Here is a 14,762-nt window from a genome sequence, read left to right as displayed (position 1 = left end):
TTTTGAAACTGCGATGACTTTTTTGTATTAAAGATTCAAACTGGCCTCAATCTTTCCTTGACTTACACTTTCTACTCCATTCAAGATTTAAATAAAAAAGCTCACATTTCGGCTGCCATAAGAGGTTTGCCAGAGTTTGCAATCCAACTTTAAAAGAAGGTTCCCTGATGGAGTTTGTGGAGGGAAGATTAGGAAGATTGTACCTTATGTGAAGTCCCGTCTTTCCTTTCATACCAAACTTATGTCTGAGTTGGAAGAAAGCAGCAAGGGAGCTTTAACAAAAAATACCCGGTAGACTGTATGCTTTGGGCTGTCAGAGTACTGGAGCAGCTTGTCATGGAACACTTTGTCTTCTCTCCAGTGAAACTCATGGTGTGATCGTTCTTCAGGCATATCTTTGATCAACAGGATAGCAACCAAGGAGAGGCATGTCTATTATACGACCCTAACGTCTTTATTTGTCATTCAGCGGAAGAAGTTTGCATGTGTGGCCCTGAGCTTTACAAATTCATTTTCAGGCTAAATCTGAAAATTGATCCCTAAAATTTGGACTCCACATCATCCCGACTCTATCACAGAAAAATCTTCCTTTAGCCCCTCTGCAACCACAAAAATCCAAGGCTCAATATCCAATCTTGGGAGTTTCCACTCGGGCGCCTCCTTGCCTTGTAAACATCTGCATGTTTTAAACACAAAACCAGGTCTGTCTGTGTACTACATTCAATCTCAGAGTTTCATGGAAACCATCAAGGAGGAAGCACTCATGTCTACTGGTAGTCATGCAGCTTGAAACCTTAAATCCTCCTCTGATAGTAGTAATTTGGACTTCTAATGTGTTCTTAGAGAGACAAGTCTGACATCATTACAGGAAGTAGAGGAGGAAAAAACAGCAAAGGGATGTTAGAGGATGGTTTGGATGTAATTGAGCCACAGGGGGATCGCTAATAAGAGCTCTGACTATGAAGCAAAGGCGTGTAAAAAGAGACAAGCCTTTCTTTCCGTTACATTCATGTGTCAATCTGTTACCTATCTCTTCATCTATGCATCTTTCCTTTCACTGCTTTGGACCCTCTTTCTATTTCTGACTGTTTTTTCCCCACTTCATTTCTTGTGTATGTTCTCTTCCCCTCTTAAAGCTTCCACTTGCTTCCTATTTTGTTTCCTATTTTCCCTCAAAACGTCCATAAGTCATCCTCACTACGGAGCACAAAGCGTGACAAGTGATGATATCACCCTCTTTATTGAGGTCAATAACACCCTAATTGCAGGCTTTGTAAATACCTCACGGCCTCATTATCTTGTATTGAAAGATGTAATCGATGTTTCTGCCTCTCTGCTACCATCCCAACCCCGGCCTCGATCTGAAAAGCCGTGTTTAAGTGAAGCCTTGACAACAGTATTTTGTGTGCTCTATCAGCCACTTAGGGTGTGTTACAGCTGGTGAAGTGCTGACAGGACTTTGATATCATTACCTAATGATAGGGTGGTGATGGTGGGTGATCACATGCTGGTGGAGCAGGTGTGGGTTAATGGAAGCTGGTTCCAGTGGGACTGATTTAACATGTGGACTTATGGCAAAACAAACAGCTTTGTATTGATTTGTTTTCACTTTCAAGCCATACTACATTTATTATTTAAAAGTCTATCCATATTTTCTTTCTCTGACAAGCATCAGACAAAGTGACAGAAATATTTCAGTGAAGTACAGTGAGGCGAGATGTTCTGTTTCTATTTGTCTGACATAGTTAGCTAAAGATGCTGGTAGCCTACATTTTACACCAAGTGTGTCGAGGAACTATAGACTAAATCCACTTATTTTCCTCTCATCCCTTTACATTACAAACAAATATTAAAACAATTTTTCAACCTTTGAATTCACATCTTTGAGAAAAATCAGTAAGCCTTTGTTTAGGTCCGTCCTGCAGGGGCGTGTCACACATTTTTTGACAGGGGTGCCCCAACCCTGGCAATAACTCATGCTGGGGCGGCATTAAGTATGCACACACACCTAGATGTTCATCATATATTCAATATTTCTGTCTCCACTAATCATACCTACATTTACCAAAATTGAAGTGTCATTTGGATGTTATATTCCTGTGTATGTTTATTGTTGCGTGTGTGTGTGTGTGTGTTGTGATTGCAGTTGGGGTGAGGTCCTTTTTATATAAGCCTTGTGGCTTCTAACCTCTTCTAACACACCCTTCTTATTTATTTTATCATCAGATATTATGCAATCTAATGTTTGCAAATAAATACATAAAATAAATAACATTAATCAGCTCTGTAATCATTAGTTGAATAAAGCTCCAGTAGGTAACTTTTAGTTTGTGTCAATTTTGGCGAACCCTAGTACCTCTTATCTCTTTTCAGTTTTGTCCCTTACAGCAGGGGTTCCCAAACTTTTCAGCCCACGACCCCCAAAATATAGGTGCCAAAGACCTACATGCATGTGTGGCTGTGTTTCCTGTGCTGCTGTGAATTCACCTGCTGCTACTGATCCTTTTGTTAATCAACTGTTAGCTAACGCTGACCCTAACATTAGGAGTCATCTGGCAACAAAGAAAGGCAGAAAACCAATGAGACGTACTTATTTGCAGGGTTTTATTTCAAAGGTAACTACTATTTTTGTCTACATTTTCACAATAATGGGTAAAATAAGGACGATTACATTTTTTTTTTTTTTTTAAAGAAAAATTGGAAGACAACTCACGACCCCCTATTGGTGTCTCGCGACCCACACTTTGGGAACCCCTGCCTTACAGTGTGTTAAGTAGTATGTTTACTGTGGAAATTTTAACTATGCTAATTCAGCAGCATGCAGTTGGTCACCGTCTTTGACACCTACCCTGCAGCAGAGGTTTCGGGCATTAAAAACTCAATTTTAGAAATTATAAATGTTGTTGACTAAGGTCTTGTTTGAGTCTGTCAGTCTTAAAGAGGCACCAGTATCAATTATAGGATGTTTCATAACCAATAAAAAAATGCATACAGGAGCTTTAACTGGTAAATTGAAAATGCCAAACATTTGGTACTTCAAGTCTCTTAAAACTGGTTTTCTGAGTTTTTTTATACTTAACAATCATATATTAATGGCTTAGATTTGGACAGGTGGTTGGACCTTAAAAAACAAGTCACCTAAGGCATGAAAGCACATTGAATAAGCTTGATTATAGAAGGTAATGCAGCAGAATTGGAAAATTATTAATGCACACATAAATTTGAACTGAATTAGCTATTTCTTTTACAACCAGTATAACTAACTGTAGAACAGCCTTCTACTATATTTCCAATTAGAGAAGAGAACAACCACTTATTGAGATCAGACCATGCCTAATATGGAGTACAGAGGCTCTAGGGAATTTATAAAATGTTCTTTTTGTTTTGTTTTATTCAGGAAATTATTTCCAGTAAAGTCTGTTGATTTCAGATTACCGCAATTATTTTTCATCCATGACCATTGACTGAAAAAAATTTCATTCATTCACTCATTTCTTTGTCAAGAAATGTCTCATAAGTCAGACTAAGCCATTTAGTGATCCCAGCCCTGTTCTCTACAGTCTGCCCACAGGCAACATGAGACTGTCACAAAAGGGGGTGAGGGGGTGTTCTGACTCTCCTCCTCCCCTTGACCACGTTTGACCTCACACCCTGGACCACAGCTAGCCGCGACTGACTTGCAGTCCCCTCTCCGCCCAGTCTGTCTCATCCACACCCTCTATGTCAGGAGGTATATACGTCCTGACAGAACTAACAGCTCCCATTATATCACCTCTAGCAGCAGGTGTCCAGTCATGTTAAATTGCAGGGAACAGAGTTGTTGTGACAACTGGAAGTGTTTGCAGCATTCACACCTGCTGGTGAGAGTCCAGCAGGATAGTAGACTCAAACACGACAGCTTAATTAGTGATGCATTTTCATTATGCATGCATACAATTCTTATTCAAAGGGTTTGGTTTAGGAAATGTGTGTCAAATTGTGAACAAAATGCAATTTGAGGAAGACATTTTTGAAAATGTGATTGTTGTAATTTTAAATTAAAAGGACTAAGATAAGTCTTTGTGTTTTATTGCTGCCATCAACATCCTGGAAATTGGCTTATATAGAAAAACTGTAATGTTAAATTCAATGTCAAAAATTTGGTGGGGACAGCAATTTTTTAACTTAAATAGGGGGCACTATTGAACATGTCTGAAATTCTAAAAATAGCCTCTCTGATGTAAGTGCAAATTTCCATGCCTTGTTTTTAGCCTTTAGGCCCTCAAAAAATGCTATTTATCTATGTAAACACAATAACAACAGCTATTTCAATGGCACTCTTGCACTATTCTGTGCTCTAGAACTCATAACAAAATGTTTTTGTGTTATTAAGTCTGACCGTTTTCCTTCCTCTTGCTCATCTTCATCCCTCCAGCTGTCTTCCTCTCTACTCCATGTCATTTTGAACTCTGCTGAAATGACTAAACCTCCAAATCTCTGTCACCTTCACACTTTTTAAGCAAACTCTCTACCCAACCACCCAAACATCAACCCTCAACTACTGCACCACTTCACACACACATACAATATCAGACAATGTGTATAAATAGAGAGATTAGAGAACCCCCTTTGGCCAAAAATGCCCAATTAGCGTCAATCTACACGCCTACACAAGCAGACTACTCTTAGTGCTGCGCTGGGTCTCCTTGATGGCTACACACACACACACACTGTCCAGCAGTGTAGTACTGCAGTGTAGTCTAGTCAGGCAATAACAGCTCTTATGTGGCAATACTGCTCCATTAAGGGGCTCGAGAGAAGCCATCATGGGCCATCATGGGTCCACTTTTCTCTGCGTCTCTCTCAAAATATTACATCAGATGGGCTCATGGTGATTCACAAGAGATATTTCAAGCACTTCAAGCCTCCATTGTGTGATCAGGATGAAGGGGCTTATTAGGAACTTTGCCACATATCTGGAGATCAATGAGAAACATCTACACCATAGTTAGCTAGCTGAAACTCTTTGTTTTAACGTTATCTTTTAACACAGAACAGAACAATTGAAACAACATTTCTGGGAAAATATTTGAGGAATGTATTATATTAGCTCTCCTGTCAGCAATTAGAAAAGACAAGCTATATAGCACTCTCATATCCCAACACTAAACATGAAGCTAAAAACAGGACATATTTAGCTAGGTTAGCTTAAAGGCTGAAGGAAGAGTTAGCCCACACACTGTTACTTTCACTAAAATAAAACATTATTCTTAATTAAAAATATATCTATGACATGTTATTTTCTAAGTTAGAAAGACCACCTGCTAGCTTTGACCCTGTTACTAACCTTAAAGTTCAGCAAAGCTTAGCTACAAGCTCACCAGTGCTAGCCGTTTCCTGATTTTTGGCTAGTAGATAAAAGAGTGACATTAATCTTATTTGTATCCAACTCTCAACCTAAACATTAATAAAATAATTCCTACTTTAGACATTTATTTAGACGGTATTAAGATGGGAAGCACTTAAGTTTGTTGGCATGAATAGCTTCTAATAGCATAACTAGCATGTTTTTTACATGTTGATGGCATAGACTGTATAAAATATGGACGTAGTATCCGTGACGTCACCCATCTGTTCCTGAACGCTGTTTTGAAGCCAGTCAACGGTGGCAGCCATATTGGAAATGCGGAACTCAAGCAGGCAGAGTGTGACGTAAAGAGGCGGGGTTTGAACCTCCTAGCCAACAGCTATGTGTTCCCGCCTGGGAGTCAAGTCAGTCATGTCCTTATTTGGGCAAAAACTCATAATCTTTATATCTTCTGAACTGTTGTGTTAGAAAAAAAAAATGTCACACCCCCGTACAGTGTGTGCCGATAGAGAAATTAGCTACGTAGAGCCAAGCCGTTTTTTGAACCAGGCTGTAAACATGTTTATTAATGCTGCAAAGATCGTCTTTTTCCCATTCATGTCTATGTGGTTTCCGGTGTTTCTGCAGCCAGCCTCAAGCGGATTCTCGATGTACTGCAGTTTATAACACTTCCGCATGAGCTTCATAGTTTGAGACCGGAGGTTGCCGCTTCGTTGATGGTTGTTTTTGTGAGCCTTTAATTAGGCCCTACAATGCATTCTGGTGTATTCAACAGGTCCTATGATTTATTTTTAAAGCCCCAGCAGTAGAACTTATCCATATAAAGGCAAATAAGATGCAGAAGCAAAAAGAAGTTTGGAGTAAGCTAACCCTCAATGTTAGCTTTTAAACCCTGAGTCACACACAACCTTTTCTTACTGCTTTCTCTCCTCACACACCTCCAGGGACTTGCTGTCCTGTATCTATGCTCTGCTTCACCTCTTCGTACATTACAGTGTTCTACTGTTTTTCTTCACTGACTATTGATTAGCTTGGTCGGCTCTGGAGACACATAAAAGGCTTATAAATAAATAAACCATACAAGGAAGTAGCGACACATGCCTGATTTACAACACAGCTTTTAAACCACACTCCTCTTGTTTTACACACATGTGCTTCCTGTGCCGGACAGGCCTCCAAACCAAACAGCTGTTAGCGATTCGCAGCGTTGCCCAGGAAACACTGCAATGGAAAATTTTTGAGAACCTCCATGTGGCAAAGGATTGTGGGGAAGTTACAGAGCACTGGGTTCCTAATTTTCTGTTCAGAAACAGGGCAGGGAGAACAAGTTTTTGGGGAGAACTCAGGTTGAGAAGCTTGGACTGGACCCTAAAATAACTCTCTAGAAATCCACATCCAGGAACAGGCAGAGATTAACGGGAAGCCGCTTTACTGTGCTCCCCTCAGACCTGCATCAATTTATTTGTTTCACATCTGAGCAGTTCACAACATCAAAGAACAGTCTAACTTTCCCAGCAGATGTCAGTAAGTCATCAAATCTTGGAGAAAAATCAAACTATCAATCGCCCTCCGTGTTTGTTTATCTCCTCCTGAAGTCAGAATCAGAATCAGAATCAGAATCAGCTTTATTTGCCAGGTATGCTTGAACACACAAGGAATTTGACTTTAGTAAAGTCTGATGAGCTTCTGTAAGATCTCATGTCTGTAATCGTTGCCGCAAACGTTCTCTCTTCATCTCCCTCTATCCCTCTTTTCCAATCCCAAATCGGTCAAGGCAGATGGCTGTCTAACATGAATCTGGTTCTGCTCAAGGTTTCTGCCTGTTAAAAGGACGTTGGCAGACGGCCGTCTAACATGAGTCTGGTTCTGTTCTAGGATTCTGCCTATTAAAAAGAAGTTGGCAGATAGCTGTCTAACATAAGTCTTGTTCTGCTCGAGGTTTCTGCCTGTTAAAATGAGTTTTTCCTGGCCAATGTAACTAGCTAAATATTGCAGAGTGGTGGTTCATTGTGGATTAAGATGAGATCAGATTGAGTCCTATCAGTAAAATGGGACTGGATCTTATCCTGTGTTGATGTTGGGTCATTGTTGATCATTTAACATAGAGTATGGTCTTGACCTGCTCTGTTTGTAAAGCATCTTGAAATTGTTCAAATAGGAGGGTTAAAGTGTAAAAAGACTTGTAAACAGTGTGGTACTCTGAGGTCAGGGGAGCCCTTGGACCTTGCAACAGGAACTGGCTTCCCATGTACCATCCCTTAGCTTTCTCTATATTTAGTCCGGGGTTAGATGAGGGTAAATGAAAGTGAGATGAAGAGAATGGAGGAAAGAAAGCAGAAAAAACAAGCTAGAAAAAAAAATGTGGGATCACAGTGCAAAGCAAAGAAGTTAAGAGAAGGTTTGTGGAAGTATAATGAGTGAAAAGAACAAACAGTATGCCTGGGCACAGGTTTTGCACCCTTGTATGTGTGTGTAACAGATATAGCCCGCCAGCTGCTTGACTCAAAGCGGGAGCATGTCCTGAAATATACCTGCTAGCACCAACTCCCTCATGGCGACTGAGGTGCAAATCACAGGCAAGGTAACCCGAGCCGGGCCCGAGCAACTTCTTTCCATCTGCTCAACACATCTGATTCATCCTCCTCAAACCTCCCTGTGTTATCAGAGTCATACTCTAGGTTAGATTTGACACTACGTTAAAAAATGGAAGGGAAATCTAATTATATCAAGTCTTTTGTTTCCTCTTTTTATCCCTCAATCGCATTAGATAAGACATTTTGAATCTCCTTAACTCTCCTGAAGGAAGAGAAGCTCTATGAATCAATCAAAATGAAAGCCTGGAGCCTTTTCCATTGAAAAAAATAAAACAGAAACTCTTGAAATTACAATAAAGACCATTGTGTTAGGCATTGTGACGATAGCCAGCATGATTTTCCAGGGATACAGGCACATTTTCCGGTTCAAATCTTCTATCATCGCAGAGATGATGATGCAAAGTGTGGATGCTAAAGCACGCACAAGTGTTCCTTGCCGCAAGCCAACTTTGAGACTGTGACTCTGATCACAGCAATGCAGATTAAAGTTATCTTATGGTTTGTATTTTTGCAGTAGACTATATCACATGTTATGACCAACATGAAAAACAAGCCTCTGGGGTCCACGAGGAGTATGGATATGAAATACGGTGCATAAAGCTGGCCTTGTGTGTCAACTTAAACCTGTTCTAACTTGACTGCAACAAAGACATTATGAAAGACAAAGTAAGTCAGAAAACTTAACTGCCAAAACTTTACTGTCTCAAGTGTAGCTTTGAAAGGTACAAATATTGATGTTAAGTCAGTTTTTCTCATTTTTCTCATTGTGGGACATTTGGGGCAATCGACTGATTTGATCAGTGCAGACTCTCATTGGTTAATTTGGCACATGTACAACAATGTGGCTAGCCTAGCTTAGCATTAAAATGAAAACAAGGATATCCTCAGGATATAAAATCAACCTACCAACACTTTTTTTTTTTTGAGAGGGGGGGCTTTCATCAAGGGAAGACATACACCAAATAATGCTTTGGACCGGGAATCAATCCTATAAGGACTATAGCTTCTGTACATGGGGTGCCTGATATACCAACCGGGCTAAACCAGCGCCCCAACCTACCAGTCCAAAGACACATGATGTGTGTCAGATTTAGATTGATCATTTGTTTTGGTGTCAATCATGTAATTGACTGGGGACCTGTTCAGGGTATGCCCCGACTCTCCCCCAGCTGGACAGCTGGACTGGGCTCCACCCCTTGAGACCAAAGACAGGATAAGCAGTATAGATGGATAACTGATGAATGGATGTTAGCAGGTTCTTGCTCACTTGTTCTAATTTAGGAGGGTTTACACTCAACAAATATTTTGGGCATTGCACAAGCTAAGATAGTTCCATCATAGGCGTAAGTTACATCTTGAATTTTAAACCTAGCTCTGAGTAGTTGCGAAATCCTTCTTGAAAGACCAGTTGTCAAGGCGCACTGATGTTAAAGATGGGATTATTATATTAGAAGATATTACCGTACATCTGCACAATATTAGAGTACCATTATATTAACAAACAACATGTTGTAGTTGACTAATTCACCACTCAATGTCACTGTTGTTATTTCACACTTTAATTATCACCATATCAAAATACCCCGTCATATTTTACACACCTTTATATTGCTACTTGTCGAACAACAGGAGTTATTGTTATGGTTTGGAGCTGTGCGTTGATTGGCCAAATGAAAAACTTCATGTCTGCTTTAATATCTTGGCTAGTTTGGAAGTTACAGTCTACTTGTTAAGATGAACTTACATCTCCGTGCTGTATCCAAACAACGACATAACTTAAGTTACAATCGAACTCCTTCTCTCTAAAACTTCCTCCTTGAGGTGTCAATGCAAAGCTTGTCACTGAAGATCATCCTCCACGTATGGTTTAGTGAGGACTTAACACCCCGACTTAGGACACAACTTATGCAGACCTGTTGCAAAAGGCCACTGCTCTTTTGTAAAGTGAGCAAAATTAGGCAGGCTAAACATCACTACGCAGAAGGTAATAGTCCCAGCCCTACACTTATTTTTACTCTCCTGTAGATGATTGCCCTTCTTCAAACTCTGGACCCTGCTTAGAATTGACAGAGCAGCATATTTTCTTCTATCTATTTACTTATCCTGCTCTAAATTGCTCATGTTGCTCTCTATTTGGATGAAGTGCCTCCTTGCATTAAGCCAGCTGATCGGCGGAGACGAGGCCGCAAACAAGAGAAGCATGGTTCTTTAGCTGGTCGAGCGTGAAATCTCGTTAGCTTTCGAAAGAAAAAAGAAGCGAGTGAGATTGGAAGAAATGAGACAGAGGGGTAACAGGAACTGGACAAAAATGGAGGACAGAGATTGAATATGCCTCGTTGGTGACTAAGGCGGAGAGAGAAACATATGATGAGGGTTTGGACGGATGAATTTGGTGGACGTTTATTTCTGGCTTTGAGATTCAGTCGTGTAAAGCCAAACAGGCTTGATTTTCTTGTTGCTTCTTTTCGTCCAACCTCACCTCTTCTTTTTATCTCCCCTGATCTCACAATGTGCTAGTCGGCGCCGGGATCTCTAGGGCGCCGTCTATGACATCGGACTTTTTTACATTTCAGATTCGATGATATTCATCATCTGCCCTCAGGCGACGAAGGAAAGCGGAGAGGAGAGAGAGTTAAAGAGATGCATAGAGTAGCTGGAACAGAAACATAATACTGAGGAAAAGAAGAAGAGGAAGAAGAAGAAGAAGAAGATGGACAGGGGAGTGAAAGAGGTGGAAAGGAAGGAGGGAGGAGAGGGGACGTGTAGATCTGAAGCAGACAGATGCTGGCATGTGAGGTTAGAGATGAAGCCTGCAGATACAGTCACACTTCAAGGCATGAGACAGCGAGGTGAGAACGACAGATAGATAGACAGATACACAGATGGATGGAGAGACAGACAGGAAGAACATGGAGATGCCAGTATACACATCCTGTGAGTAAATGTTGGATGTTAGTCACAAACACTGAGCTGCTGAAGGAAGACCTGAAGAAAAAAACACCCTCAATCTCCGACCTTCTCTTCTTGTCTCCTTCTCTCTAGAACTTCCTCCTTGAGGAGTCAATGAAAAGCTTGTCATTCAAGATCATCCTCAGCACAAGAGGAAATTAAAATCTGCTGCAGATCAGGAGATACGTTTTTTTTGCAACCTTCACAGCAAAAGAAAAAGTCTGTGCAGAAGTCTAAATCCAGACCGCAAAGGAGTGCTGTTGTGTTTTTTATTCTGGCATTCTAATAAATTAACTTCCCTAATTGAAACCAAGAGCTCCTGCCAATCTTGTTCTGAATTTTAATGTTGTTTTTCTTCCAGCCCAATTTGCAAATTCAACTCAGTTAAGTCAACCGTGTCAATGCAGAGCCGGGTCTGCAGCCAGCCAAGCCTGTGTGAATATCATGTACACAGCCCACGGATCAATCCACTTAGTGCCCATGAAATATAGGGAGTGGGCAGGCCACTCTGCAAGTCTGACATCATCGCACGCCGCCATTAGGCTGAGTGCCATCACACCTCGCCATCTCTCCAGAAGGGCGACCACATTCACAAACCAGAGAAGCGAAGAACCACCGTGAATGTCTTCAACCTGTTGACGGAGCACAAGGTGCAGCGTCACCCACCTACATGTTTGTTTAATTGGAGAGCTGTATAGTCCTGAGGTCGGTGATATATCATCTGTTGCTTCTATTCATGCAGCGCTGGATATAGATGGAGAGGATGGGAGTCAGGTTCAGACAGTGTGAGTTATAGAGCAGCTTTATATCAAGATCATGATGCCATCCTGTAGGGCGTGAGGACAGCTTTCAGCAGACATACAGGGCCTAAAGCTAGAGTGGTAGACGACATGTATGAAATATGTGCATCTATACATCCATGAGGAGGTGATGCTTTCAGTGTTTGAGTCTATACATCAGGCAGAGTGCTGCAAATTGGATGACTACCTTTAGAAGCAGGAGGTGAAGTTTGAGTGTGAGTCAAGCATGACAGTTTCACAGAAAAAGGGAAACACTCCTTTATGTCCCCTTTTGTTTGACTTCAGGGTCACAGCTTAAGATTACAGTCTTCCCTCTTTTCTTCTTTGACAACTTTCTCCACTAAACAATTCATTAAAAGCTCAACTTGGTGTCTGAAAATAGCAAAACACCTCCATCAAAGCTACCAACCAAAAAGTACGGAAGCCTAAAGCAGCCATATGTCCATACATTTAATTCACTCTGTTTCCCATGATGATGAGTTCAACACAGTTGTTTTTTTGAGATCTTAACAAACTCATATCTCATTTCTTCCCAGAAAATGCTAAACTTTTGAGGCCTCATCACATGTCATGGTTTGGCCAGTGAGTGCCTATTGTTTGATTTTATAGATCAGTGGTTCCCAAACCTTTTAGTACGCAACCCCAAAAATAACATTGCCAGAGACTGGAGACCCCAACTGTCGTAAGCTGGTTAAAATGTTGCTCAAGGGGCAATGGTGGCCTAATGGTCAAAGCGCCCCAAATACAGAGGCTACAGTCCTTGTCGCAGGGGTCGTCAATTCAACTCCCGGACGGTCGACCATTTCCTGCATGTCTTCCCCTGCTCACTACTCCCCACATTTCCTGTCTCTCTTCAGCTGTCCTGTCATATAAAGGCCAAAAGGCCAAAAAATATATAACTTATAAAAAAATGTTGCTCAAAACCGCATGCAAGAGCTGGTAGGTTAATCCAAAAAGCGACATATTTCTTGGCAATTTTAAAAAGGCTTAAGGCAACAGAATTGTCTCAAGGGTCATGTGGCAACAAAGTATAGAGGGAAATTATGGACGTTTATTTACATGGTTTTATTGACATTTTAGCTACAGTTTTAGTATATAGTTTTACAAAATTGAATGAAATATGCAAATTGTTGTTTTTTTTAAAGATATATTTTTGGGCTTTTTCACCTTTATTGGATAGGAAAGCTGAAGAGAGACAGGAAATGTGGGGAGTAGAGAGTGGGGGAAGACATGCAGTCGATTCCAGTGACCTCTGGGACGAGGACTATAGCCTCTATACGTGGGACGCTTAGACCGCTAGGCCAACAGCGCCCCATGCAAATTGTTTTTATTGTTTTTTGAAGAAATCTTGCGACCCCTCAGTGTTCTAACCCCCACTTACTTTGGGAACCACTGCTCTAGATCAAAAGAAATGTATCCTGTTATTACAAGAAAACAAACTTTGTTACCTTTCAATAAAAAAGTGAATGCATTACAGCTCAGCTTGCTGTGTGTCTTTAGACTGAGCATCACCATGGTGTATCTTACTATGTTTAGATAATTGCTTTCATCTGTTTATCTGTATTATACTTGCTTTTTGTCTTATGTTTTCCATTTTTTAAAATTCTATATAGTTAATCTGGAGGGAGTATGTGTTGGGGTGGGGGGGTTATTTGTTGTTTTGTATTTCGTATGTCATCTGTGTGTTTCTTTGTTCCAAAAAAAGGAAAATGTACCAACCTCTGATTTTGGATGTGACTGTTTTTGTATGTGAAAATCAATAAACAAAATTTAACTAAAATCAACCAGCTATGGCATTAAAATAACCTTTGCTATGATATAGTGAGATAAATGAATCTATTATTGGGAAAACCAGATTTTATACCCCAAAATAATTAAAAAGATAATTAAAAATAACTAAAATGAACTTTTCATTAAAGTAAAACCACAAATTTATTGTTAACATTGCAATAAAATGTGCTGTTGCATGTCTGCTTTGGGCTTCCGTACAACAATACAAAATACAAAGATCTTTTATTTCTGATAGAAAAAATAATAGGAAGCTGGAAGTGACTTATTTGGAATTCTGCCTTAAAAACAACATTGTTGAGTTTTATTTTTATTCTGTCAATCATTTACCATATTTGTGTTTGTTTAATTCGTTGACAAACCTTCCTTATTATAGGATATTTGTTGTAATATTTGTCCATGTTTGTAGGCCAAACAAATCCAAGATGTGGATCCATGAACTACACACCAAATAGCAATCTACTGCAAGTGTTTGGAGATGCTACAAGAAAAGTTTGAGTGCCCCTGTTCCCACATTCAGACCTCAGACTACCTCCTGGAATGATTTATCTGACAGCCAGCCACATGTCAAAGTGCTGCAAGTAGATGGCAGCTTTAAATATCAAGTTTCACGAGGTAAAGTTGTATCCGAAGTAATGTGCAGTCATCATCACTGAGGAAAAGAAGGAGGAAGGGCTTTCTGTTTCTGCTGCTTCAAGGATAATGTTCCACTGATACAACCACATACAACTAAACAGCACTTTGACTCGATCGTTGCACTTTCCACTATCAGAAAACACCTCCCGACTGTGAGAAATAAAAGCGACAGAGCACATAATATCCGAGGCGCAGGGGAAGCCAACAGGCTGTTTTTGAAGCTGTACTCACATCTGCTCTGATGGGAATAGTCCGGTCGACACAGACGAAATGGTTGACAGGAGTAAAAGTAGGAAAACTGAGTAATCCATAGCTTTGTTTATGTCCACTTAACCAAGATCCGGAGCTGGAGAGGAAACGCCAAAAAAAAAAAAGAATGGTTCACAAATCCACAGAGCCGCGTACTTCTCAGCCAAACGCCTCACACCGCCATCGGTGCGCGTTTGGAAACAAATCTCATCTGGTGTCTATGTCCCCCCACCGGTGGAGTTGAGGAGTGAGTGCTTCTTTTTTTTTTTTGTTAGTTCAATCGTGCGTGCTAATGTGTGTGTGTGTGTGTGTGTGTGTGTGACTGTAAAGTGTGTGTCTCAAACTGCAATGGGCTATTAGAGCACGTCTACGGCGTGTGTCAAAAAATAAAAGGAGGAA

At 40.5% G+C, this 14,762-nt stretch overlaps 1 protein-coding gene across 1 annotated transcript in view; it reads right to left on the bottom strand.

Annotated features, from left to right (window-relative positions):
* cacna2d1a (calcium channel, voltage-dependent, alpha 2/delta subunit 1a) overlaps positions 1–14,762 on the bottom strand; it is a 139,409-nt gene extending 124,647 nt beyond the window's left edge. Inside the window, exon 1 of the mRNA XM_034673988.1 lies at positions 14,346–14,762. Coding sequence (XP_034529879.1) covers positions 14,346–14,425 — 80 coding nt within the window. The 5' untranslated portion in view covers positions 14,426–14,762. The remainder of the gene's footprint in view (positions 1–14,345) is intronic.

Source organism: Notolabrus celidotus, chromosome 21, assembly GCF_009762535.1.
Source record: "Notolabrus celidotus isolate fNotCel1 chromosome 21, fNotCel1.pri, whole genome shotgun sequence".
NCBI classification, from domain to species: domain Eukaryota; kingdom Metazoa; phylum Chordata; class Actinopteri; order Labriformes; family Labridae; genus Notolabrus; species Notolabrus celidotus.
The sequence above is the reverse complement of the archived record's forward strand: the minus strand, read 5'-3'. Positions and strand labels throughout refer to the sequence as shown.